The sequence below is a fragment of the Canis aureus genome, chromosome 9 (assembly GCF_053574225.1).
Source record: "Canis aureus isolate CA01 chromosome 9, VMU_Caureus_v.1.0, whole genome shotgun sequence".
In the NCBI taxonomy this organism is placed as follows: Eukaryota; Metazoa; Chordata; class Mammalia; order Carnivora; family Canidae; genus Canis; species Canis aureus.
In genome coordinates, this window is record NC_135619.1 from 53,543,046 (window position 1) to 53,569,802 (window position 26,757).

Below are 26,757 nucleotides of genomic sequence, written 5' to 3' on the forward strand. Positions count from 1 at the left end.
AAATAATCCTAAAATTTGTATGGAACCAGAAAAGACCCTGAGTAGCCAAAAGAATGTTGAAAAAGAAAACCAAAGCTGGTGGCATCACAATTCTGGACTTCAAGTTCTATTGCATAAGCGATAATCAGAGACAGTACAGTACTGGCACAAAAATAGACACATAGATCAATGGAACAGAATAGGGAACCCAGAAGTGGGCCTCAATTCCATGGTCAACTAATCTTTAACAATGCAGGAAAGAATATGCAATGGAAAAAAGACAGTCTCTTCAATAAACGGTGTTGGGACAGCCACATGCAGAAGAATGAAATGGACCACTTCTTACACCACACACAAAAATAGACTAAAAATGGATGAAAGATCTATATGTGAGACATGAATCCATCAAAATCCTAGAGGAGAACACAAGCAGCAACTCCTACAACCTTGGCTGCAGCAACATCTCACTAGACACATCTCCAAAGGCGAGGGAAACAAAGGTAAAAATGAACTATTGGGACTTAATCAAGATAGAAAGCTTTTGCACAGCCAAGGAAATAGTCAACAAAACCAAAAGATAAATGACAGAATGGGAAAAGGTATTTGCAAATGACATATCAGATAAAGGGCTAGTATCCAAGATCTATAAAGAACTTATCAAACTCAACACCCAAAGAACAAATAATTCAATCAAGAAATGGGCAGAAGACATTTCTCCAAAGAAGCCATACAATGGCCGACAGACACGTGAAAAAAATGCTCAATATCACTTGGCATCAGGGAAATACAAATCAAAAACACCATGAGATACCAGCTCACACTAGTCCAAATGGCTGAAAATAACGAGTCATGAAATGAAAATGTGGGTGAGAATGCAGAGAAAGGGGAACCCCCTTATACTGTTGGTGGGAATGCAAGCTGGTGCAGCCACTCTGGAAAACACTATGGAGGTTCCTCAAAAATTTGAAAATAGAGCTACCCTACGACCCAGCAATTGCATTACTAGATATTCACCCCAAAGATACAAATGTACTGATCCGAAGTGACAACTCTACCCCAATGTTTATAGAGCAATGTCCACAATAGCTAAACCATGGAAAGCGCTCAGATATCCATTGACAGATGAATGGTAAAGAAGATGTGGTGTATATATATACAATGGAATACTACTCAGCCATCAGAAAAAAATGAAATCTTGCCATTTGCTACAACATGGATGGAACTAGAGGGTATTATGCTAAGTGAAGTAAGTCAATCAGGGAAAGACAATTATCATATGACCTTACTCATATGTGGAATTGAAGAAATAACACAAAAGATCGTAGAGGAAGAGAGGAAAAATAAAACAAGATGAAATCAGAGAGGAAAACAAATTATGAGACTCTTAATCATAAGAAACAAACTGAGGGTCACTGGAGGGGAAGGGGGTGAGGGGATGGGTTAACTGGGTGATGGGCATTAAGGAGAGCACTTGATCTAAAGAGCACTGGGTGTTATATAAGACTGATGAATCACTGACCTCTACCTCTGAAACCAATAATACATTATATGTTAATTGAATTTGAATAAAAAACTTTTAAATAAAAAATTTTAAATGGGAACAGCTTTAAATAAGATAGTTCCAGAATAATCATGTATAACTGAAATAAGCATGAAACGAGCCATAATTCACTTAAGATTGTTGACCCCACTTTTTTTTTTTTTATCCAAAATGTTAGGAAAATCGAGCTGTATCATTTTTCAGTTACACATTGCTACAGGAAAACAAGCTGCAGTATGTACTGTCGAATAATAACATAACTTCTCGAATTTAGCTTTTAGAAGAAAGATCATTTATATTAACATGGCTTTCCTGGGGAAGCAGCTTAAGTGTGTCAGGTTATATAGTTTAATTTGGTTGCTTCCAAAAGCCAGACATACCCAAATATACTGATGGATAAGACCTCTTGCTTTATTTTATATTTCAAAGAACCATTAGTATGGTTTTCTAATTCCTTAATGCCCAAACATGTGGCAAACCCAGTGCAGTTACATGATTCCCAAAGTCAACTGTGATAATCTGGCTACAAGCATTGTGGAGGGGAAAAAAAAAAATCCAAGTTTCTGAGGTCTCTTCTCTTATTTTGAGGAAGAGCTTGTGGAAACCCCAGGCTGCTGCTCTTTGGTAAAGGAGATACCAAACAAATCACAGTATAGATAGGTAAGGTGGTCCCGGAAAGCAGTACTGGTTGAGAAATGCTGAGTAAAGGGAGTATCCTTGAGTTGCACAGCAGTCAAATCAAACCAGGGGAAAGGCCTGGAGTGAAAACAAAAAAAAAAAAACTGTTACTTTTTTATATCTGTTTAACACATCTGATTTGGCTGTTAAACATTTAAAGAAAGTTTTCTGACAATTGGAAACACGGTTCTTTATTTTCTATTATCAAATTAATTAAAATTCGTAAACATTCAGCTACAACTATTCACTATGTAGATTTAATTGTACTTATGCATTTTGTACATATGTACATTTTAAAAAAATATTTTATTTATTTATTCATGACAGACAGAGAGGCAGAGATACAGGCAGAGTGAGAGAAGCAGGCTCCATGCAGGGAGCCTGAGGTGGGACTCGATCCCAGGTCTCCAGGATCACACTCCGGCAGAAGGCGGCGCCAAACCGCTGGGCCACCAGGGCTGCCCATATGTACATTTTCTAAGTACATTTGGGATGGAATTCATAATTAAAGAATGATTATAATAATGACATTGACATCCTTTTCAGTATATTTCCTTTGAATTTAGAAATAGAATATATAAGGGGTGCCTGGGTGGCTCAGTGGGTTAAGCATTAGACTCTTGATTTCAACTCAGATCATGATCTCAGGGTCATGAGATTGAAACCTGCATTGGCTTCGTGCTGGGTGTGGAACCTGCTTAAGATTCTCTCTCTCCTTCTCTCTCTGCCCCTTCCCCCCCTCATATGTGGGTGTGCGTGTCTGTGTGTCTGTGTGTATACACATGCATATGCTCATTCTCTCTTAAAAAAAAAAAGAAAGAGAAAAAAGAAATAGAATCCATAAGATAATGGACATTAGGAATAGAAAAGATCAGGGGCACCCAGTGGCTCACTTGGTTAAGCATCTGCCTTCAGCTCAGATCATGCTCCCTCGGTCCTTGGGCTTCCTGCTCAGCAGGGAATCATCTTCTTTGTCTCTTGTTCTCTCTCTCTCACCCAAATAAATAAATAAAACCTTTTTAAAAATTTAAAAGAACGGTAAAGATCTGGGTGGTATGGTCAGTTAAGCATCTGACTCTTGGTTTCCACTCAGGTTGTGATCTCAGGGTCATGAGATCAAGCCCTGCATTGGGCTCCATGCTCAGTGCAGAGTCTGCTTGAGAATCTCCATGCTCAGTGCAGAGTCTGCTTGAGAATCTCTCTCCCTTTCCCTCTGCCCCTTACCACCCTACTTCCTCACTAAAGTAAGTAAATAAATATTTTTTTAAATAAATAAATCTTTAAAAAATAGAAAAGATCTCATTTATTTTAAGATATCCTCTTCAGGGGTGCCTGGTGGCTTCTTCCTTTCCCTCTGCCCTTTCCCCTGCCTCTTGCTCATGTTCTCTCTCTCTCTCTCTCTCAAATAAATAAATAAAATATAAAAAAGAAAAATAAAGATAACCTCTTCAATTGTATAACAAAAGTAGAAGATAATATGCAAATAAAACAGAGCAACATTAAGTATTACTTTAGAGCAGAATTTAAGTTAAAAAGTATTAAGATATAGGATTGTTACAGCATTAAAAGATCAGAGTAAAGGCAAGGATACCTATACTCACCCTTCTTATTTAACATAGTACTAGAAGTTGTAGACAATGCAATAAGGTAAGAAAAGGAAAAAAAAAGCATACAGACTGAAAAGACAAAATGAATCTGTCCCTACTTACAGGTAACATGATTGTTTATGTAGAAAATTCCAAAGAATCTATTTTTAAAAAGTCCCAGAACTAATAAATGAGTTCAGCAAAGTCACGGGAAACAAACAATACAAAAACCTATTATATATATAATATATATATTATTTATATATATATATGTAATGAACTCTTGGGCATCAAAATTAAAAATGCAATTCCATTCACATACACACAAAAGTAATACTTAGATGTAAATCTAACAAAACACGTATAAGAGTTGTATATGGGGGTGCCTGGGTGGCACAGTTTGTTAAATAGCCAACTCTTGGTTTTGGCTTAGATCATGGCGTCAGGGTTGTGAGACTGAGCCCTGCAACCAGCTACAGGCTCAAGTGGAGTGTGCTTGAGATTCTTTTTCCCTCTCCCTCTGCCCTTCCTGTTCATGCTCATGCTCATGCTCTGTCTCTCTCAAATAAAGAAATCTTTCTTTAAAAAAAAAAAGGTTTTATTTATTTGTCTGAGACAGAAAAGTGAATTAGGGAGAGAGGGAGCATGAGCAGTGGTGGGGCAGAGGGAGAAAAAGACTTCCTGCTGAGCAAGGAGCCCAGTGTAGGGCTTCGATCCCAGGACCCTGAGATCATAACCTGAGCTGAAGGTAGATGCTTAACTGACTAAGCCACCCATGCAGCCCAATAAGTAAGTCTTTTTTTTTTTAATTTTTATTTATTTATGATAGTCATACAGAGAGAGAGAGAGGCAGAGACATAGGCAGAGGGAGAAGCAGGCTCCATGCACCGGGAGCCCAACGTGGGATTCGATCCCGGGTCTCCAGGATCGCGCCCTGGGCCAAAGGCAGGCGCCAAACCGCTGCGCCACCCAGGGATCCCCCAATAAGTAAGTCTTTAAAAAAAAGAATAAAGGGATCCCTGGGTGGCGCAGCGGTTTGGCGCCTGCCTTTGGCCCAGGGCGCGATCCTGGAGACCCGGGATCGAATCCCACGTTGGGCTCCCGGTGCATGGAGCCTGCTTCTCCCTCTGCCTATGTCTCTGCCTCTCTCTATGTGTGTGTGTGTGACTATCATAAAAAAAATAATAATAAAATAAAATAAAAATTTAAAAAAAAGAAGAAAAAATACATACTGAAAACTACAAAATGCTGATGAACTAAAGAATATCTAAATAAATGGAGAAATACTGTGTTCGTGGATGGGAAAACTCAACATAATAAAGATGTCAATTCTAAAAAAATTAAAAAAAAATAAAGATGTCAATTGCCCACAAATTGATCTACAGATGTAATGGTAAAACAAAAATTAGTGACACACCAAATGCTGGTGAGGATACAGAAAAATTGGATCATACATTTCTAGTGATAATGTAAAATGGTACAATCATGCTGAAAAAGTTTGGCAGTGTCTTTTTTTAAAGATCTTATTTATTCATGAGAGAGAGAGAGAGAGAGAGAGGGAGAGAGGCAGAGACACAGGCAGAGGGAGAAGCAGGCTCCATCCAGGGAGCCTGACATGGGACTCGATCCCCGGTCTCCAGGATCATGCCCTGGGCTGAAGGCAGCACTAAACCATTCTGCTACCTGGGCTGCCCTGGCAGTGTCTTAAAAAACAAACAAAAGCAAAAACCAAAACAAAACAAAAAGCATGCAACTACGAAATGACCTAGGAATTGCAACCATGAGCATTTATCCCAGAGAAATGAAAATTTATCTTCCAAAAAGACCTGTGCATGAATGATTATAGCAACTTTATTCATAATAGCCAAAAACTGAACAAAAACAAAAACAAAACAAAACAGCCAAAACTTGGAAACCACTCAGGAGTCCTTCAACAGATGAATGATTAAAGTATGGTACATCCATGCTAGGAATACTACTCAGCAATACGAAGAAATAAACTATTAATATACATAGAAACTTGGAGAAATCTCCAGAGAATTATGCTGAATGAAAAAGGACAATCCCAAAAGGTCACATACTCTATGATTCCATTCATATAACATTCTAGAAATGACAAAATATGGAAATAGAAAACAGAATAACAACTGTGAAGTTGAGGAGGAGATGGTCACTCAAATGAAAGATCACTCAGTGGTAGACCTGTTCTAGATCTTGACTATATCAGAACTGCCTATCACTCTAACAAATCATCTGATGAAAAAGAATGTAGAGCAGCACTTTTCCAACCTTGATGTGGTTATCACTTGGGATCTTGGAAAAATGCAGATTCTGATTCCATATAACTGGAGTGGGGCTGCAGATTCTGTGTTTCTAAACAAATTCCCAGATGATGGCACAGATCCCAACTAGTCTGAGTAGCAAGGATATAGTGGATTTGAATAACACAGGAACTTTGTGCCCAACAATGTCATTTTCATTTTGAAGATCACATAGCACATAGCTATTTGAATAGCACATAGCTAAAGAGGCTAGATGAGAATTCTTAGCTCTTACTATTTTTATAGTAATAGTGTGATTGAAATTAAATGAGCCATAAATATTCAAAAGCTAAGAAATAGAGCCACAAAATAATTCAAAAGAAAGGAGGAAGGAACTGATTAGTAAAGATAAAAGTGGAAATGCTTAAATTAAAAAATTGACCAGTCAGAATGACTGGGTGTCTCTGTGGTTGAATGTCTACCTTTGGCTCAGGTCATGATCCCGGGGTCCTGGGATCAAGTTCTGTATCAGGCTCCCCACAGGGAGGGAGGGAGTCTGCTTCTCCCTCTGCCTATGTCTCTGCCCCTCTCTCTGTGTCTCTCATGAATAAATAAATAAATAAAATAAAATAAAAAATCTTCAAGAAATCTCTAATTTCTATGTTCTGTTCCAGAACATAAAGGCTTCCTAATTCTATAAGTTTAACACAATATTAATACCAAATTTGAAAACTACAGACCAATTTTATTTTTTGAGTATAGATGTAAATGTCTTAAATAAAATATAACCAAAACAGATCTGGAAGTATATTATTAAGTAGAGTTTATTTTAAGAATTCAATGAAAGCTTAATATTAGGAAATCTATTTATGTTGTTTACAATGTTAATTAAAGGAAGGGAGAGATATGAAACCAAGTCTACACATACATTTTGGTTAATGTAACTTTTTTTTAAAGACTTATTTATTGATCTGAGAAAGAGAGAGCATGAGCAGGGGGAGGGGCAGAGGGACAAGCAGACTCACCACTGAGCAGGGAGCCCAACACTGGGGCTCCATCCCAGGATCCCAAGATCATGACCTGAGCTGCAGGCAAATGCTTAACCGACTGAGCCACTCACACACTCAGTTAATGTGACTTTTAAGTCCTTTTTTTTTTTAATCTGTAAGTTCCCCTTCCTCTTTTTTTTTTTCTCTTGCAGTTCACTTGCTGAAGAAATTGGGTTGTTTATCCTCTAAAAATTCCCATATTCTGGATTTTGCTAATTATATCTCATGGTCATTTAACACTTTTCCTATCTCTTGAATTTATGTCTATAGTTTTGCTTAAATTCAGTTTTGCCTTTTTTTTTAAATAAGACTATTACATATGTGTCTATTTTTTAAAAATCTATGTCTATTTTTTAAAATTTTTATTTATTTATGATAGTCAGACAGAGAGAGAGAGAGGCAGAGACACAGGCAGAGGGAGAAGCAGGCTCCATGCACCAGGAGCCCAACATGGGATTCGATCCCGGGTCTCCAGGATCACGCCCTGGGCCAAAGGCAGGCGCCAAACCGCTGCACCACCCAGGGGTCCCTATGTCTATTTTTATTCAGAAACATAATGTCTCTCCCTCTGCAGTGTTAAGTCTGATTAATGGATTTCATCTGATCTATTGATTATAGAGTTCCCCTATCAACTTTTCACCTAATGTTGCCTAGATTCATTATTTCATTAGAGATTACAAAATGATATTCTATCACTCCTTCATTTTCAATTTGATAGACAATGCCAGAAGCCAAGAACAAACATCCTACTCCTCAGTGATTTAACATTTAAAAAACAAAACAGCCTGTTTTCAAGTTCATATGTCACAGCAAATATTACTAGCAGTTACCTCTGGAGAATGGGATTTTAGGGAGGTGCTTTCACTTTGTTTGGTACATTTTAGTTGATATCTTATTTACTACAAATACGTTACTTTCTAATTTTTAAGGTCATTTTTTAAAAATTCACATGAAAGGGACCCTTGGGTGACTCAGTCAGTTAAGCATCAGCCTTCAACTCAGGTCATGATCTCAGAGTCCTGGGGTCGAGCCCCAGAGTCAGGCTCCATGCTCAGTGGGGAGTCTGCTTGTCCCTCTGCCTCTCCCTCTGCCCCTTCCGCTGCTGGTGCTCTGTCTCTCTCTCTCTCAAATCAATAAATAAAATCTTTTTTAAAATTCACATGAAGAATAAAAGTGTAAGAACAAAAGTGTAATAAGGGGGGCAGCTCCGATGGCCCAGCCGTTTAGCACTACCTTCAGCCCGGGATGTGATCCTGGAGACCCAGGATCGAGTCCCACACTGGGCTCCCTGCACGGAGCCTGCTTCTCCCTCTGCCTGTGTCCCTGCCTCTCTCTCTCTCTCTCTCTCTCTCTGTCATTATTAAACAAATAAAATCTTTCAAAAAAGTGCAGAAAGGATTAAGATTCTGGAAAATAATATGAAGAGGACTTGGTCTACCAGATACCAAAATATGGATACACATTATAGCAATTAATCATAGCATGGGAATAGAAAAATAGGTCTACAGTTCAGAATACCGTCCAAAAATATATCCACAAATATCTTATAGTTTAGCAAATGATAAAAATCATATTTCACATTGATAGAAAGAAGAATGGCTACTCTATAAATAATGTTAGGACAATTGGCTTTCCAAAATGAGTAGAAGATAAAATCCCAAACTGATTAAAGATTTAAATATTTAAAGAAATAAAATACGAGAAGAAAATATAGAATATTTTAGGATGAAGAAGTTCTTAATAACTATGACTTGAAACTCTAAAGTCATAAAGAAAAGATTTGATAATTTTGACTACAAAAATTGGAATCCCTGAACAGCAAATGTTACCAAAAAGAAAAAGAAAGAAAAAACAAAAAACAATAAAACAAAACAAAAGAAAACAAAAAACAAAAAGAAAAATGAAAACTGTTTCTAATATACATAACATATTCCTACTAAAAATCTTTCATAAAACAATAAATAAGAGCAAACAATCCAAAAGGAAAATAGGTGAAGAATAAAATGAGAACACAAGAAAAACAAGTTGAAAGCTGGAAAAAATATGGACAAATGATCACACTGAGCTGAATCTGAAGTCAGCAACAGGAAAAACCAAGACACTATCCATTTACATCATAGAACCCACAAAAGACTCAGGAAGTACATCAAGAAGTAGAAACGAAATGGGGCTAAAAGTAGGACGATGGGTTGAAATTTTTAAAAAAGGAGAGAAACCTTCACAGCATCCTATCCAATGGTGTACAGTCCTCCCCAACAGAAGATTTATTCTCTGGAAGGGTCAATGAGAGCATCTCTGAACAGGGGGACAAAAAAAGGATTTGCCGAAAAAAGGGGAAATAAAGTAAAAAAAAATCTAGTGATAAGACCACCCTTCTTCTTACATACATATACAGGTTTCTTCCCCAAGTTAGGCCCCAAATTTAGAGATACCAAAATTCAAGGTTTCCCAAGGAAACAGCTGATCAAATCACTCTGTAGTAAAGGCCACAGTAGCAAACACAGTTTCCAAAAGAGGGTATAGCTCAGGGGTACAGCATTTGACTGCAGAGTTTCCAAGCAACTTTCTAGTACCAGGATCTTAAATATGAGCAGTCAAAGTTCTCCATATACTTGTCTAAAAGTCAAATAAAGGATAGAGACCAAAACAAATGATCAGAAAATAGCCTGAAGGAAACAGGTTCCTCACACAAGAAAAAAAAAATTCTCTCATTTACATCCTCAAAGGGATAAGAGATAGTATTGCATAGTGAAATGACAATAGATGCTACATAAAAAAGAAATATTTAGAGACTTTTTAAAAATCACTGAAAATATTCAAAATAGGGGACTCTGGGCAGTTCAGTTGGTTGGTTATCTGACTCTTGTTTTCAGCTTGAATCATAGTTTTGGGGTTGTGGGATTGAACCTTATGTTGGGCATGGAACCTGGTTGGGATTTGCCCCCACCCACCCTCCACCCCCTGCTCTGTGCTCTCTCTCTCTCTCAAAATAAATAAAATCTTTAAATTAAATTAAATTAAATTAAATTAAGTGTCCAGTGAATTTAGTGGCATGGAAGTTACTGGTAACAAAAGCAATAATTTTTCCCTTTTAGCTTATTAAAGATTAAAAAGATTGATCCTGGGCACCCCGGGTGGCTCAGCGGCTTAGCACCGCCTTCAGCCCAGGGCCTGATCCTGGAGACCGGGGATCGAGTCCCATGTGGGGCTCCCTGCATGGAGCCTGCTTCTCCCTCTACCTGTGTCTCTGCCTCTCTCTCTCTCTGTGACTATCATGAATAAATAAATAAAATCTTTAAAAAAAAAAAAAAAAGATCTTATAGTAATCAAGCTATAGAGAAATGGCGCAATGGTGGAAATGTAAATAAGCACCATGTTTTTGATAAGTAATTTGGGAATACCTACCAAACAGAAGATATATATAAACTTTGACCCAGAAATATTCTTCTAGATATTCAGCCAACAGAAATATTGGTACAAGTTTGCAAAGTATGAGAATGCTCAGTTGCAGCCTCTTATTCAGAATTTAGGGCATGGGAAAACCACATTGCCATCAAGAAGAAATAAGAAAGGGATGCCTGGGTGACTCAGTGGTTGAGTGTCTGCCTTTGGCTCAGGACATCATCCTGGGGTCCTGGAATCAAGCCCCGCATCGGGTTCCCCTGTGTGGAGCCTGCTTCTCCCTCTGCCTGTGTCTCTGCCTCTCTCTCTTTGTCTCTCACAAATAAATAAATAAAATCTTTTTAAAAAAAGGAGAAATTAGATAAATTTGATAAAATAATGTATCTAATGGATACCTATGCAGTTGTTCATAAATGAAACAGTTATGATTGTACCGACATAGAATGGTGTCCACAATACAGCAAGTGAAAAATCAGTATACATAGTCCCCATGTTTCTAAAATGTACAGATATGGATATGCATACGTGGTCAAATACCATCACAATATAAATATATGTTTGTAAACGTGTAGATTAAGAGACAAAACATAAAATCCATTGGAGGTAAAGTCTATGAAATGGTGTTTGGGGGGCAAAAGAGGGCTTTTACTTTTCTACTAGTTGCATTTTTGACAAGAATGTAGTATTTTTATGAAATTTTAAAGGTAATATGAAAGGAAAAAAAGGAGGGAAAAAGCACCTGCTAAGACAAGTGTGGTAGAAGTTAGAATAGCCAGCCATCTGATGCCTTACCTTCGCTGAGGCAGGTTCTTGGTATAGACCTGGTCAACAAAATCTTGTAATTGAAATTTGGGGCAAGATGCTTCATCTTTCTCACAGTCTTCAAAGTGCACAGAGAGGAAGAGTTCATTCAGAAGCTGCAGCACTTGTAAGTGGGGCATGTCCTTTGCGGTGCAAATGTTTAGTGCTGCATGAAACACTCCCTCCAACCACTTGATATTGAGGATTATTCCCCCTACATGTTAATGGGAAGGGAAATACCAGTTAGCACCACCAAAAGGTTTGCCTAGAACATAAGACAAACCCTAGACAGTGAACAGCTAAGTGACTTTTTTCCAAGACAGGCTGGTCATATGAACTTGAAGATAAGCAAACACTCCTCTTTGTAAGCCAAGAGCTCTAATCGTGCCCATTATAATAAATCGTGTGTTAACCCTACCACAGGAGGACACGTATGACTACTGTATTACATTAGTACATTGTACATTAGTACATTGACATTGCTAATGGCAAAAGCATCTTTAGAAGTCTCTAGAATGATCATTCTAGCAAGGAGAAGAGACCACGGAAAAATGCAAGATTAGAGCAGGGAAAAGCCATTTGGTGCCAGACATCACATCCTACTTTTTTTTTTTTTTTTTTTTTAAGATTTTTGTCTATTTATTCATGAGAGAGAGAGAGAGGCAGAGACACAGGCAGAGGGAGAAGCAGGCTCCACACAGGGAGCCCGATGTGGGACTCGATTCTGGGTCCCCAGGATCACACCCTGGGCTGAAGGCAGGCACCTAACCACTGAGCCACCCAGGGATCCCACATCCTACCGTTTAAATCGGCTCTTACCTCTGGCTGTTTCCAGTTCAGTCTTAACCGGTCCAAATACTCTCAGATTTTTCTGCTTTCTCTGTAAGACATCTGCTTTTTGCCACCAAAACTGTTCTCATTCAAACGCTAAATAGCTGAGGGGTGCCTAGGTGGCTCAGTTGGTTGAGCATCTGCCTTTGGCTCAGGTCATGATCCCAGGATCCTAAGATCAAGTTCCATGTCAGGCTTCCTGCTCAGCAGGGAGTCTGCTTCTCCCTCTGCCCTTCCCCCCACTTGTGTGCTCTCTCTCTCAAATAAAATCTTTAAAGACAAAGCAAAACAAAAATAACCTAAATAGCTGAGAACATGTCCAGCTTACACCCCCCCCCATGCACATACCCAAGACACACACACACACATACACACACGCACACACTGGGATTATAAAACAGCTCCAGGCCGAAAGGAAAGGAACTTTCAAAAGAGTTCCAAAGGGATACCTGGGTGGCTCAGTGGTTGAGCATCTGCCTTTGGCTCAGGTTGTGATCCTGGGGCACTGGGATTGAGTCCCCCATCAGGCTCCCTGCAGGGAGCCTGCTTCTCTCTCTGCCTGTATCTCTGCCTCTCTGTGTGTCTCTCATGAATAGATAACTAAATAAATCTTTTTTTAAAAAAGTGCTAAAAACATGTCAAGCCATTACCAGCAGCACTGTAGGGGCAAGTAGCCTGAAGAATCACAGGATCTTGGAGAGCAGCTGTGATGTCCTTACCAGCCCCCCAGATGTTGACATTTTCAACACACTGATACTGAGGCCGCAAGATATTGGTGTGGTTCAGTAGGAGTTTCAACCTGAAAGGAAAGTCCCCAAGACATGGAGTGCAGAGCCAGGACTCCCATAAACCACTACAGGATCCACCGGATTGGATCACATCCCACCCTGTGGACCTCCTGCCCTGATAGCACCGCCCAGAGGCGAATGTGGGTGGAGGCAGGGCTGAGGGCACTACTTCTTAGCTGCCTTGTTCTGCATCTACCTAACTGACACTTAGTGAATGTTGTCTCTTGCCAGGCACTCTACTGGACAGTAGAGGTACAAAAATAATATTTGACACATGCTGTCAATCACTTTTCACATTGCTGATCTATGGTCTCCCTTTCCCTTGATGCACAAGAGGAATACTGGTCAGCGTCGAGTGGTGGGAAGCAATGCTCCATTGCAGTTCTAAACATTGTCACATTGAAGAGAATGTTCCACCCCACGAGAGCTGTTTATGGAGAAGTGGGGAAGACACGATCAGCAAGGCTGGCTGGCTGTTGCTGATGAAGCTGCTTCCACCTCATTACCGGGAACAACCAAATCCAAGGGGTGGGGAGCTGGGGGATGTGGGGGGGAGGAGCCAGGTATTAGGGGCCAGAGCAGTCCTACCAGCGCTATGCTCACCCTAACAGGATACCTGGCTATCGGGACAGCAGCCACGAAGCTGTACACGATGCAACCTTTCTCTAGGTGGGTTTGAATTTCTAGGCAGATATTGGGCAGCTGAGACGGCAGGCAGCAGAGGAATAGCACGTTGGCCCAGTCCACCAGGTAAGGGTTGTGGTAAAAACACTGGATTCCCAGTTTCTGGAATTCATCTGGGAGGGGTAAAAGAAGAAAGAAAAAGATCACAGGACAAAGGAGTTTGATCTAAACATGAGCTGTGGGAAGAGGATGCCAAGGATTTTTTCTCAAGTCCTGTTTCCACATACATCAAAGATACATCCTCGAATCTTCTAAAAGACATGGGCCATGCCCTAACCCAATTATCAAAGAAACCAGTGCTCTTGCAGCAGCATTTCAGATTATAATTCATCCTTATCTTACTGTGAGACCAAATGCTAGACTTTTTCAGGTATGTGTGTTTGTTTTTTGGAACAAAAAAAATATGGAAGAAGTCTTCCTACTCTATTTACTGAAGGTTTATCACATTCCAGGTAGTGTACAAAGTACTTTGCATATATTTTCTAAGGCAATCCTCACAAGGACCTTCTGAGGCAGAGACTACTATTATTCCTATATTATGGACGAGGAAACTGAAGTTTCAAGATATCATGTAGTTTGAGCTGGTAGGAAAGGCTGAGAGAGTGGAAGAGTATAGGGCAGAGGCTGGGAAGAGTCTGGAAAGATATACTTACAGTTTCCATAAAGTCTATGCAACTTACCATGAACAAGATAGTTTTAAATGTTCAGAGAAATGTGATGACTCATGTATTTCCATTCAGTCACTGGCAATTAATCATTTAGATTTATTCGACATGGATTTCAAAAGTAAAAATGTAAACTCACATAGGGTAGTGTGTTTTAAGGGTTTTTGGAAAACAGGATATTACAGACATTGGAAAAGTGAGTTCTTATTTCAACCACCAAGAGTACATGATATATTTGACACTGATGTTATCTAGGCACTCAAAAACCTGGGAGATGGATGGGACAAAGAGGAAGCTTAGAAAACATGCATGTTCATTATTTCATGGATTATTCTCAAAAGTGTATAGAATTTGATGCTAAGCATTTTGAATTCTTGCTTCCTTACACAACATGCAGTGATATTCTTTTTTTTTTTTTAAAGATTTTTTATTTATTTATTCACGAGAGAGAGAGAGAGAGAGAGAGAGGCAGAGACACAGGCAGAGGGAGAAGCAGACTCCATGCAGGGAGTCCGATGTGGGACTCGATCCTGGGACTCCAGGATTACACCCTGGGCCGAAGGCGGCGCTAAACTGCTGAGCCACCCGGGCTGCCCTTCAGTGATGTTCTAAAACTATAATTTTATTATTAATAAGCATAGTTCTTTCCAAAAAATATATGCAACTTTTTAAAAAATATTTTATTTATCTGACAGAGAGAGAGAGAGAGCACAAGCAGGGGGAGTAGCAGGCAGAGGAAGAGGGACAAGCAGATTCCCCACTAAGCAGGGAGCCTGGGTGTTGATCCCAGAACCCTGGGGTAATGACCTGAGCCAAAGGTAGATGTTTAGGGATCCCTGGGTGGCACAGCGGTTTGGCGCCTGCCTTTGGCCCAGGGCACGATCCTGGAGACCCGGGATCGAATCCCACGTCGGGCTCCCGATGCATGGAGCCTGCTTCTCCCTCTGCCTGTGTCTCTGCCTCTCTCTCTCTCTCTCTGTGACTATCATAAATAAAAAAAAAAAAAAAACAAAGGTAGATGTTTAACCAACCAAACTACTCAGGCACCCAGAATATATGCATCTTATTGAAACATATATACTAGTCCTACTGATGAAATCTGAGAAATTTGACTTGTATGATAAGGTTTTTTTAAAGTTTAATATGGAAAGCATGTTTACAAATTAGTAAGAAAAATTCAAGCACTCCAACAGAAAAACTAGAAAAAAAGAACTCAAAAAAATGAAAGGGGGGTGCCTGGGTAGCTCAGTTGGTTAAGTGTCTGCTTTTGGCTCAGGTCATGATCCCAGGGTCCTGGGATTGAGCCCTGCACTGGGCTCCCTGCTCAGCAGGGAGTCTGCTGCTCCGCCTGCTTGTGCTGTCTCTCTGTCAGATAAATAAATAAAATCTTTTTTAAAAATGAAATAATAATAAAGTTATGAAAAAATTTAGATCTTCTAGTGATCAAGGGAAAATATATTAAAACAAGAGAAATTTGGGATCCCTGGGTGGCGCAGCGGTTTAGCGCCTGCCTTTGGCCCAGGGCGCGATCCTGGAGACCCGGGATCGAGTCCCACGTCGGGCTCCCGGTGCATGGAGCCTGCTTCTCCCTCTGCCTGTGTCTCTGCCTCTCTCTCTCTCTCTGTGTGTGTGACTATCATAAATAAATAAAAATTAAAAAAAAAAAAACAAGAGAAATTTAAAAGGCATATTAAATGGTGATTAAGGGACACCTGGTTAAGCATCCAACTCTTGATCTCCAATTGGGTCATGACCTCAAGGTAATGAGACTAAGCCCCCAGATCAGGTCCTGTGCTCAGCAGGGAGTCTGCTTGAGATTATTCCTCTCCCTCTGCCCCTCCCCACACTGCATGTGCTCTCTACCTCTCTCTAAAATAGATCAATCTTTTTAAAAAAACGATTAAAGAAAAAAAAGTGTTCCCCTGAAATAAAAAGAGTATAATGAAATGGATATTCGTCCACAATTTTGGTGAAAGTGTACGTCTTTTTGGAAGTTGATTCGAAAAATTAGATTAGAAGTTTCTAAAAAAAAAAAGGAAACTTTTTTTAAAGTTTTCTTTAAAAAAAAACAAAAACAAAAACAAACTGACCATGGTACCCACCCATTCCACTTCCAGGTGCTTACCTAGGAGAAGCTGAAGCATTTGTCCACACTAATATTTGCACACAAATGTTCATCGTAGCTTTCTGTATAATAGCCAAAGCCAGGGAACCACCTGTTTGTCCACCAACAGATGAACTATGGAATACTCATGCAGTTAAATACTCAGAAATATAAACATTTTCATCTCCCTAGAAAGTCTGCTCAGGCCCCTCCTCAGTCAGTCTCCCCAGGAGCAACCACTGTTCTGATTTCTAGTACCGCAGACTAGTAAGTGGAATTATTATAAAACGTTTTTTAAATTTAGTAATTTTTATTTTTTAAAGATTTCATTTAATTATTTATTTATTTAGAGAGCATGAGCAGGGTGAGGGGTAGAGGGAGAGGAAAAGGGAGAGCTTTAAGCAGACTTTGCACGGAACACACAGCCCCATGTGGGGCTCAATCTCACAATCATGAGATCATGACCTGAGCCGAAATCAAGAGTTGGACACTCAACCAACTGAGCCACCCAGGTGCCCCAGTAATTGTTATTTTTAAAAACACAAGGTCAAGTGTTTGCAACTGGTTAATACCCATCAGACTCTAATTGGTCCAGTTAGAAGATATGAACCCTCTTTGGAAAGCTTCTCTATATAAAAGACCCGAAAAGCTATCTTCTCACCAAGGGTGCAGGGAGGAGAGATGAATATAAAACATTTACATGGAGAAGAAAGTTTTCTTTTTTTCTTTTTTTTAGTAAAAAGATAAATATTTGTTTGATCTGAAGAGAAACTGGAGCATGAGAAAGTTGTTTTAAGGAACATCAAAAACCAAGTTTTCTATGGGTGCCTGCCTGGCTCAGTCCATGGAGCTTGTAGCTCTTGATCTTGGGGTTGTGAGTTTGAGCCTCACATTTGAATGTAGAGATTACTTAAAAGTAAAATCTTAAAAAAAAAAAAAAAAACACACTCAGGGTGCCTGGATGGCTCAGTCCATTGAGCCTCTGACTTTTAATTTTGGCTCAGGTCACGATCTCAGGGTCATGAGATTGAGCCCTACATTGGGCTCCATGCTCAGCAGGGAGTCTGCTTGAGCTTCTCTCTCTCCCCCGCCCTCTGCCCCTCCACCCACTCCCATGCATGCACTCTGTCTCTCAAATCAATCAGTCGACATTTGAAACATACACAAACACAAAAACCTCCTTCTTTTTTCAGGGCCAGCAAGCAGAGAACTCAGCATACTGCATGCAGGGATTCCTCTCTCAAGGGACCCTTCCAAAATGGCCTCACCAACATCTAAAGAGCACACTTGAGTCCCTCTCTGCCACGCGCTGCTCCTCACCCAGGACCTCTGGCCTCCGAGTGGAGATCCTCAGGTTCTCAGCAGGGATGGGGACAAGCTGAAGCAGTACACGAGCCAGCTGCTTCCCAAGGTTGCCACCGCCAATGATGCCCACCTTTAACTCATCATTGGGAATGGCAGCAAGCAATCCAGTCAAAACACATCTGGAAGTTTGCTTCTCATGTAATGATTCTCTGGAGAATGAACATACAGATAGATAAATAAAGACACGTGAATTCTGTAGCGCTTCTTGTCAGCCTCCCACGTGCTCTGCTTTAACTTCCTCAGGTGGTAGCCCGGTGGCACGGTAAGTACTTCAGAGACAAGGCATTCCACTTACATGCCACTTATCCAGTATTGCTAGGGAGTGAAATGTTCCTCCTGAGCGAATTTTCCACGAGGAAAATTTTCCAAAGCATACTCCTTCTTCAGGGTACCAAAACTTGTTTAAGACATTTTTAAATAAACACACTTTGTTGTTGCTGTTACATGTACCAGGCACTTCCCTCCTTCTTACACACAAGGTCTGAATATTTAACTGTTTGACTCAGGACTCTCATTATCAACGATCAACTGTTTATACATCATTCTGGAACACCGCTGGCCAGAATGACAGCCAGACAGCTGTCAGTTTTTTTTTTTTAATTTTTATTTATTTATGATAGCCACAGAGAGAGAGAGAGAGAGAGAGAGAGAGAGAGAGAGAGAGAGGCAGAGACACAGGCAGAGGGAGAAGCAGGCTCCATGCACCGGGAGCCCGATGTGGGATTCGATCCCGGGTCTCCAGGATCGCGCCCTGGGCCGAAGGCAGGCGCCAAACCACTGCACCACCCAGGGATCCCCAGCTGTCAGTTTCATTGCTATCACGATAAGCATCCCCCTTTCCTACCATATGCCTACTCTTTCTAGTTTGCTATCTTACCTTTGCATACATCTCGGGTAACTGTTTTCAAACATATGATTTATAAAAGTAAGCGGTATATAAGGGAAAGCAAAACTGAGAAATTGAGGATTAAAAGTTTGAGGCCACTCTTTCTGGAGGTTCACTTACTGTTGGTTCTGGACATGTTTCCTTGGCCCAAGGTCAACAAAGTCTGACCTCTGAATACATAAGGAATTGTTTTCTGTGTTATACGACAATCTTAAATTTGTTCCCTGTTTCTGTTAAAAATTGGTCTGAAGCTCTGAAGTTTCCATATAAACATCACAAGCCACATTCTATTTAAAGCTTCTCTCTAGGTTGAAAGGAAAGCATTTGGGATCCCTGGGTGGTGCAGCGGTTTGGCGCCTGCCTTTGACCCAGGGCGCGATCCTGGAGACCCGGGATTGAATCCCACGTCGGGCTCCCAGTGCATGGAGCCTGCTTCTCCCTCTGCCTGTGTCTCTGCCTCTCTCTCTCCCTCTCTGTGACTATCATAAATAAATAAAAATTAAAAAAAAAAAAAAGAAAGGAAAGCATTTTCTCTGTGCCTGATCCTTCCAAATATAAAATGCCTCCTGGAAATGTCATATTTTGGTTTCTCACCGCTCACCTGGGATGCAACCAGGTTTATATGTATTCTTTTTTCTTTTTTTAAGATTTTATTTATTCATGAGAGACACAAAAAGAGAGAGAGAGAGAGAGGCAGAGACACAGGCAGAGGGAGAAGCAGGCTCCATGCAGGGAGCCCAGTGTGGGACTCAATCCCGGGTCTCCAGGATCACGCCCTGGGCCAAAGGCGGCGCTAAACCGCTGCGCCACCCGGGCTGCCCAAGGTTTACGTATCCTCTTTAGTCAACCAATCAGCAAACTCATTAAGCAGCCTGCCTCTTTGTGTATCTGCTGTATCTGTAACATTCTCAATTCATATCAGGTACCACCACCTAGGAGTTGATCTAATTTCAGAAAAAAATAGTCTGGGGGCAGGGGGCACTACCAATGTCCCAGGAGTAACTTGCAGCATTACAGGAGTCTGGGCTTAGGTACCTGGCTCTCACACTTTAAGTGTCTGAAGCCACATCGTACAAAACATCAGAGATCAGGACTAGACTGGGAGCTTTTTGCAAATCAGTATCCCTGGGTTTCATATGAGTCATCTGGCCTAAAGAACCCCCAAAGTTTCAGGTGGCTTTCCTATTAAGCAGAATTCCACTGTTAGCTTAGCTCCGAAAGGAAGAACCAACCTCATTTCTGGCCAACAGCCATAGGATAGTCATTGATAGCTGTGGAAAACAAGCTGGTGGTCCCAGTGAGTGAATGAATGGGTGAAGAATGTACTGATCACTTAATCCACCCACCAAAAGGAAATCACAAGCCATGCTTTGTTATGTAACCAAAACCAAGGGACTCTGGTATTCATTTCCCAGTGCCTTCAGACCAGCAGTGATAGACTGTGGGTTGAAAAGGTAAACGGATGCCTGGGTGGCTCATGGGACATCTGGGTGGTTCAGTGGTTGAACATCTGCCTTCGGCTCAGGGCGTGACCCCAAAGTCCTGGGATCGACTCTCACATTGGGCTCTCTGCCTGCTTTTCCCTCTGCCTCCTCTCTCTGTGTGTCTTATGAATAAATACATAAAATCTGAAAGAAAAGAAAAGAAAAGAAAAAGAGAGAGAAAGAAAGAGAGAAAGAAAGAAAAAAAAAAAAGAAAAAAAGAAAGACAACCCCGCCTCCCAAAGTTATCCTCCAATATAAAAAGGTAAAGTCATTTGGATTCTCCACAGTGAGATCTTCTCCATCTGCCTGACCTTGGAGACCCAGCTTACCTCAAATTACAGAGCAGCTTGCAGAAGAAGGTTGCATGGGCACAGGCCTTGATCATCAGCCCTCGAAAACGGCCCTGCAAATACAGCCAGCTGTGGTCTTCCTCTTGAATCCCATACTCAAACTGCAAGGACTCAAGGTCCTCTAGCATGTTCATTTCCAAGCCACTACCTCTGCAGTGACAGATACCAATCAGTTTGGCTCCCTGTCTTGGAAGATGAGGGAGTCTATGCAGGAGGGCATGTGCCCAAGTCACAGGCTCTTGTGATGGTGGGATTCAGCACCTCTCTCCTCCCACATTCTGCACTTTCAGTGTGAGTCCTAGATTCTTAGACGCTGACTGCCCATGAATCAGGAATTCCTGGATTCATGAAAAACCTGAACAAAATCCCAAAGTGTTCCTCCACATAGGCTACACGTACTTTTTTCAGCAGATGCCTTTACATTAGCAGTGAGTTTCACAGATGCTCGTTCGTTGGCCAGGACCTCCTCCCTTCAATTCCCTTTTAGGCTTTAGAAATAGGACTGACCATGTACAGCACACTTCAGAGGAACTCTTTTCACCAAACCCTGTGTTCCTCAAAGGATAGGAAAGAGCCCAAATTAAATAACATGGTCTTCGGTCTAGGGCAATGACATCTGGATTTTAGAAAATAAAGCCAGAGATATATAAGCCCGTTTATATATTTCTCTCACTAACCAAACTGAGAAGGTGGCACTACTCAGTACTTCTGGCCCTGGAGAGTAAGAACTACATTTCCAGGGAGAATTACCCAAGAAAGTTATCATTGTGACTCCTTAGCTACCAGATTACTTCAGTCTCTGAGCCTTAAAGGGGCCAGCCTCACACAGAGGTTTTCAGACCTGCCTCATGAGGACAGGAACTCTTTCCACTACTTCATTTAAAACAAAACAAACAAACAAAAAAAAACCCTATTTATTTGAGGTGGGGGGAGCACAGGGAGAGGGAGAAGGTCTCAAGCAGATTCTCTGCTGAGTGTAGAGCCTGACCCGGGGCTTGATCTCACAACCCTGAGATCATGACCTGAGCCGAAATCAAGAGTCAGACATTCAATCAACTGAGCTACTTAGGTGCCCCTTTCCACTACTTCTAGGAGGACTACAAACAGGGATGTATGAGATCCTCCTTTTCCTAACAGAAGGTTCTGGGCTTCTAGATTTTTCCCAGACTATAATATCATAGAGATCTCGGCACTACTTAAGGAGTTATTTTCCAAACTACTTCTTTTTGAATTCAAGACAACAATGAATAAGATAAGTTCTGGAGATGTAATGTATACCATAGTGATGATAGTTAATTATACGATATACCTGTAATTTGCTAAGAGATGTACTCACCACATACACACATAAAAGGTAACTGTGTGACATGACAGACATGTTAATTAACTGTGGTAATCATTTCACAATATATATCAAATCATGTTATACACCTTAAATATATACAATTTTTATTTCACTTTTAATTTTATACAATTATAACTCAATAAAGTCGGGGAAAGAATCAGTGATATTCAGAACTTTATTTTATTATAGCAATGGCAAAATTGGTAACAGAAATCAAAACTACTGAAATCTACCTTTTTGGAAAGTAATCTCTACACTCCACATGGGGCTCAAACTCAGGACCCTGAGATCAAGAGTCACTCTATGGACTGAGCCAGCGAGGCAACACTCTAATCCACTTTTTAAATTAAAAAAAAAAAGAAATGAGGTGAGGTCAAACTCACATAACTTAGCCATTTAGAAGTGAACAATTCAGTACATTCACAATACACTCATATCCACGACTTCTATCTCTAAAACATTTTTATCTTCCTGACCAAAGGAAACCCCATATGCATTAAGCAGTCACTCCCCACTTGCCCACCACCCTCCTCAGCCTTTGGCGCCACAAATCTGCTTTTTGTCTCTGTCTCTGTGGATTTACCTTTTCTGGATGTTCCACGTACACGGAACCATATAATACGCAACATTTCATGTCTCTGGCTTCTCTAATCCCTTTCATAGCAGGGCTGTTTTTAATTTTATCTTTAACTTAAATTCAAATTAGCTAACATACAGGGCAGCACTGGTTTCAGGAGCAGAATCCAGTGATTCATCACCCACATATAAACCCAGTGCTCATCCCAACAAGTGCCCTCCTTAATGCCCATCATCCATTTAGTCCATCCTCCACCTACCTCCCCTCCAGCAACCCTCAGCTTGTTCCCTATAGTAAAGGTCTTTTATAGTTTGTCTCTCTCCATTTTTCTTATTCTTCCTTCCCTTCCCCTATGTTCATCTGTTCTGTTTCTTAAATTCCATATATGAGTGAAATCATTTGTCTTTCTCTGACTTATCTAAGTATAATACATTCTAGGTTCTACCCATGTTGTTGCAAATGGCAAGATTTCATTCTTTTTGATCATAGAGTAATATTCCATTATATATGCACACCTTCTTCTTTATCCATTCATCAGCTGATGGACATTTGGGTTCTTTCTATAATTTGTTGCTACTGTTGATACTGCTGCCATAAACATTAGGGTGCATGTGCCCCCTCAAATGAGCATTTCTAACCCTCTGGATAAATATCTGGTAGTATAATTGCTGGGTCATAGGTTAGTTCTATTTTTAACTTTCTGGGTAATCTCCATAGTGTGTTCCAGAGTGGCTGCACCAGTTTGCATTTCCACCAACAGTGCACAAAGGTTCCCGTTTCTCCACATCCTTGCCAACACCTGTTGCTTCCTCAGTTGTTAATTTTAGGCATTCTGACAGGTGTAAGGTGGTATCTCATTGTGGTTTTGATTTGTATTCCCCTGATGAATGACATTGAGCATATTTTCATGTGTCTGATAGCCATCTGGATGTCTTCTTTGGAAAGAGGTCTATTCATGTCTTCTGCTCATTTCTTAACTGGATTGTTTTTTGGGTGTTGAGTTTGATAAGTTCTTTATAGATTTAGGATACTAACCTGTTATCCAATATGTCATTTGCAGATATCTTCTTATTCCACTGGTTGCCTTTTGATTTAGTTTCCTTTGCTGTGCAGAAGCGTTTTCTCTTGATGAAGTCCCAATAGTTCATTTTTGCTTGTTTCCCTTGCCTCCAGAGATATGCCTAGTCACATCTTGCTGTGGCCAAGGTCAAAGAGGTTGCTGCCCGTTTTCTCCTCTAGGATTTTGATGGTTTCCTGTCTTACATTTAGGTCGTTCATCCATTTTGAATTTATTTTTGTGTATGGTATTAGAAAGTGGCTCAGTTTCATTCTTCTGCACGTCACTGTCCAGTTTTCCCAATACTATTTGTTGAAGAGACTTTCTTTCTCCTGTTGGATATTTTCCGGCTTTGTCAAAGATTAGTTGACCATCAAAGGAGGGCTCTTATGTCACTCTCAATCTTAGCACTTGAAGTAAAGAGCATGGAAGTTCTTATCAAATCTGAGAAAACACTTCCTTTGATCACAACATTCAGTAGGTAATCCTAATGTTGCATGTGATGTTATTGTTCTGAAGAAAAGAGAAGTTCAAAACCTCCCTGCTCAGCACGACCATGCAGCACTGGTTAACCTGTACAGGTGTGGACTCTAGGCCCATCCTTCACTAATATATTCTCAAAAATGCAGATCCAGTGGTTGTAGCTTTGTAACATGTCAAGTTGGCTAGGCTGAACTACATTTTCCAGAACACTCTTCCCTGAATGTTTCCAGTCAGGGTGTGCCATAGAGACTTTGTGCAAGACTTGGAAGTCTGAATTGAAGCAGCATCCAGTTTGTGTTGATGCTTGCAAGGTCAGGGCAGGTACTCTGTCTGCTAGTGACCCTGTTGGTGTGCAGCAGCAGTTGGACCTACAATCGCTACAACTTCCCCTGGATCCTCCTACAGCTTCTCACACTCCTGGGCCAGGTTTGTGTTCAGTTCCTTGACAAAGGCCACCAGCTAGCTTTGCCTTCAGGACACCCACTTCCTTGACATTGAGGGTAGTGAGAACTGACATGGGCTCCTCTCCATCCTCCTGGGCTCCATCTTGTCCTTGCTTTCCCTCACATTTTATCTATCTTTCCTTCCCCACCGCCCACCCTGCGGATAGGGAGCTCTACCACCAGTTATGAAGACAAACTTCCAGAGACTGTTTAACAAACAGCTATACTTGAGTAAGGGCAAATCCATGTAATGAATTCCACATATAGACAGATGACATACTCCTAGTGATTCTGCTTCTCTGAGTGAACCCTGATCCACTAATAAAATCACCATGGTTTGCTGGACGATCAGCCAATAACTTAAGCACAATTTAGCAAATTAAACTCCTGTTTCTTCAACAGCCAGAGGGATGCTTAAGGAAGGAACAATTATGAAGGTATCTGGAATTGCAAAGTGGAGGAGTAAGAGATGAAGTCTGATCACCTTAAAGCAGAGTTTCTCGGCATTTGCATTAATGACATTCTCGACAGGATAATTCTTTGTTGGAGGGGGCTGTCCTACATTGTAGGATGTTTAGCAGCATTCCTTGTTTCTACTCACCAGATACTAGTAGAACCCACTGGTTGTAGCAGCAAAGTGTCTCCAGATTTTGACAGGGGTCTCCTGGGGGCAAAACTGTCCCCAGTCGAGAACCACATGCCTTAAAGCATGCTATAGGCCTCTATACATCTTTTCATCTACCACTTCATTCATCCACAGGAGTGTAAAATTCTACAAGCTCTCAGAGAAACATACCCTCCTATGACAGGTTAAGATAGTGAGTCCAGGAAGAGAGGGATTCACCCAACATCACACAGCTTATCAACAGTAGAGCTAGGACAAGAGGCCAGGTTTTTTGTCTCCCAGCTCAGTGCTCCCTGTTAACCGCACAGCCATACTTTGCCATAAACACCGTTACTCCATGACTTATGTTGACAGACTACTGAATGCAGTCACTGAGGCAGATTTGCAGTGGTCCCAAGAGACAGGGCAATTATTTCATTGTTCTTCACAAAACAACTAGGAGGGAAAGAGAAGGCACCAAGAAGGAAAAGGCTTTATTATGAATCTAGGCATGTCAGGAAAACCCAGTTCAGTCATAGAAGAGAGGCTAATATTGGTAAAGGGCAGGAGGCTAGCACTACAGAAGATCCTATTAAAAACCAAGTGTGAAATGAAAACTTCCATCTTAATATCCTGTCTGAAATGCTGTTGAGTTTAGCCCTGGTGAACCTTCTGGAAGCTCCTAGTGAAATGAGATTTGTGTGTAAGGGAAGAGCACTCCAGCACTGCTGAATTTGAGCTTCATAAAAGTTTATGGGTCTGGGTAGGAGAAGTAGAGGAAAAGATAATGGGGAGGTCCTTATCTCCCGCACCAGGCCATCTCGATGTGTAGGTGAGAGACGAAACACAAGTCTCAGTAGAGGCTAGACTAGGGCAGCAGAGGGACAGTGGTTAAAGAAACACAAACGTCTGGGCAATCTCTGTCATTACATGGAGGACTCTGCAGTCTGGGGTGAAGGCACCTCCAACAGGTCTCCGCTATACTGGCATCCCTTCCTGAGGTCCCTTGGGAGAGAGCCATTTTGGTTCTATTCTGACTTCAGAGCAGAACTGCCAAAGTCCAGCACCAAGTCCAGGGTCATAATTAGCTGAGAGGAATGGAGTGGCCACTCTATGACACCTGACCTCTTAGTCTAGGTAACTTCCTTTCTTGAGCAGTCATTTTTCCCAGACCAAGTGAGATCTTGCCCAATATGGGCCCAATCTAGAAATTATTCCCACCTTCATGTGAGCACCAGGTGGAGAGAATCTTCCTCATGAGTCAAAGCTTTAGATCTTGGCCCTCTTGATGACGTTCCTTAGGTCAGTCTGAAGCTGTCTGTGCCCAGGCGCTGGTTTCTGCCCTTAGAGTAGCAGGCACTGCCTGTTGCTGATGGGTCCAAGCGATGTGTGGTACTGTAACTCCCAATGAAGACACTCTCTACTTTCACAGACAGGAAAGGAAGAAATGAGGCAGGTTTCAGGGTAGCTAATGCCACTTAATTCTTCCATCGAATTTGCTGTGGAAAAGAACAAATATCCGTTTCTACTAACCCTTACAGAGAGGTAAGGGAATACAATAAAACAGAACAGCTAGATAAAGTAAGAATAAGAAGAATGGAGAGGGAAGTTGAAAAATGTTTTTCTAATATGTGGGGGAATTTGCTTATTCAAAGATGAATAGAACATCTTTTCTGTACCTTATAAGCCTGATTTATGGCATTTATTCTGGTTCTGCCCTCCATAGGACCAAGACTTACTAGCTTTAGATGTAACAGGGAGCTAAGCTCCGTATTAAAAAAAAGCTCAGCAATTT

At 41.0% G+C, this 26,757-nt stretch overlaps 3 protein-coding genes across 8 annotated transcripts in view; 1 reads left to right on the top strand and 2 right to left on the bottom strand.

Moving 5' to 3' along the window:
* SAMD15 (sterile alpha motif domain containing 15) overlaps positions 1-26,757 on the top strand; it is a 46,559-nt gene that overhangs the window by 19,230 nt on the left and 572 nt on the right. The gene's annotated exons all lie outside the window — the stretch shown is intronic.
* Positions 1,907-26,320, bottom strand: NOXRED1 (NADP dependent oxidoreductase domain containing 1). 4 transcript variants are annotated; one of them, XM_077910150.1, is made up of 7 exons: positions 26,184-26,320; positions 20,433-20,506; positions 17,689-17,882; positions 13,532-13,712; positions 12,778-12,926; positions 11,288-11,510; positions 1,907-2,275 (listed from the first exon to the last, which is right to left on the bottom strand). In XM_077910150.1, the coding sequence occupies exons 1-7, from the start codon at positions 26,187-26,189 to the stop codon at positions 2,098-2,100; spliced, it is 1,005 nt and encodes a 334-aa protein (XP_077766276.1). In that variant the 5' UTR covers positions 26,190-26,320; the 3' UTR covers positions 1,907-2,097. The 4 variants fall into 4 exon arrangements, with proteins under 4 accessions (XP_077766276.1, XP_077766277.1, XP_077766275.1 ...); XM_077910151.1 differs by lacking the exon at positions 26,184-26,320 and adding an exon at positions 20,853-21,207; XM_077910149.1 differs by lacking the exon at positions 26,184-26,320 and having other exon boundaries at positions 20,433-21,207.
* Positions 21,877-26,757, bottom strand: part of VIPAS39 (VPS33B interacting protein, apical-basolateral polarity regulator, spe-39 homolog) — a 28,992-nt gene continuing 24,111 nt past the window's right edge. For all 3 annotated transcript variants that reach the window (XM_077910148.1, XM_077910146.1, XM_077910147.1), the window contains one exon: positions 21,877-26,461. In XM_077910148.1, the coding sequence (XP_077766274.1) occupies positions 26,441-26,461 (21 nt within the window). In that variant the 3' untranslated portion in view covers positions 21,877-26,440. The remainder of the gene's footprint in view (positions 26,462-26,757) is intronic.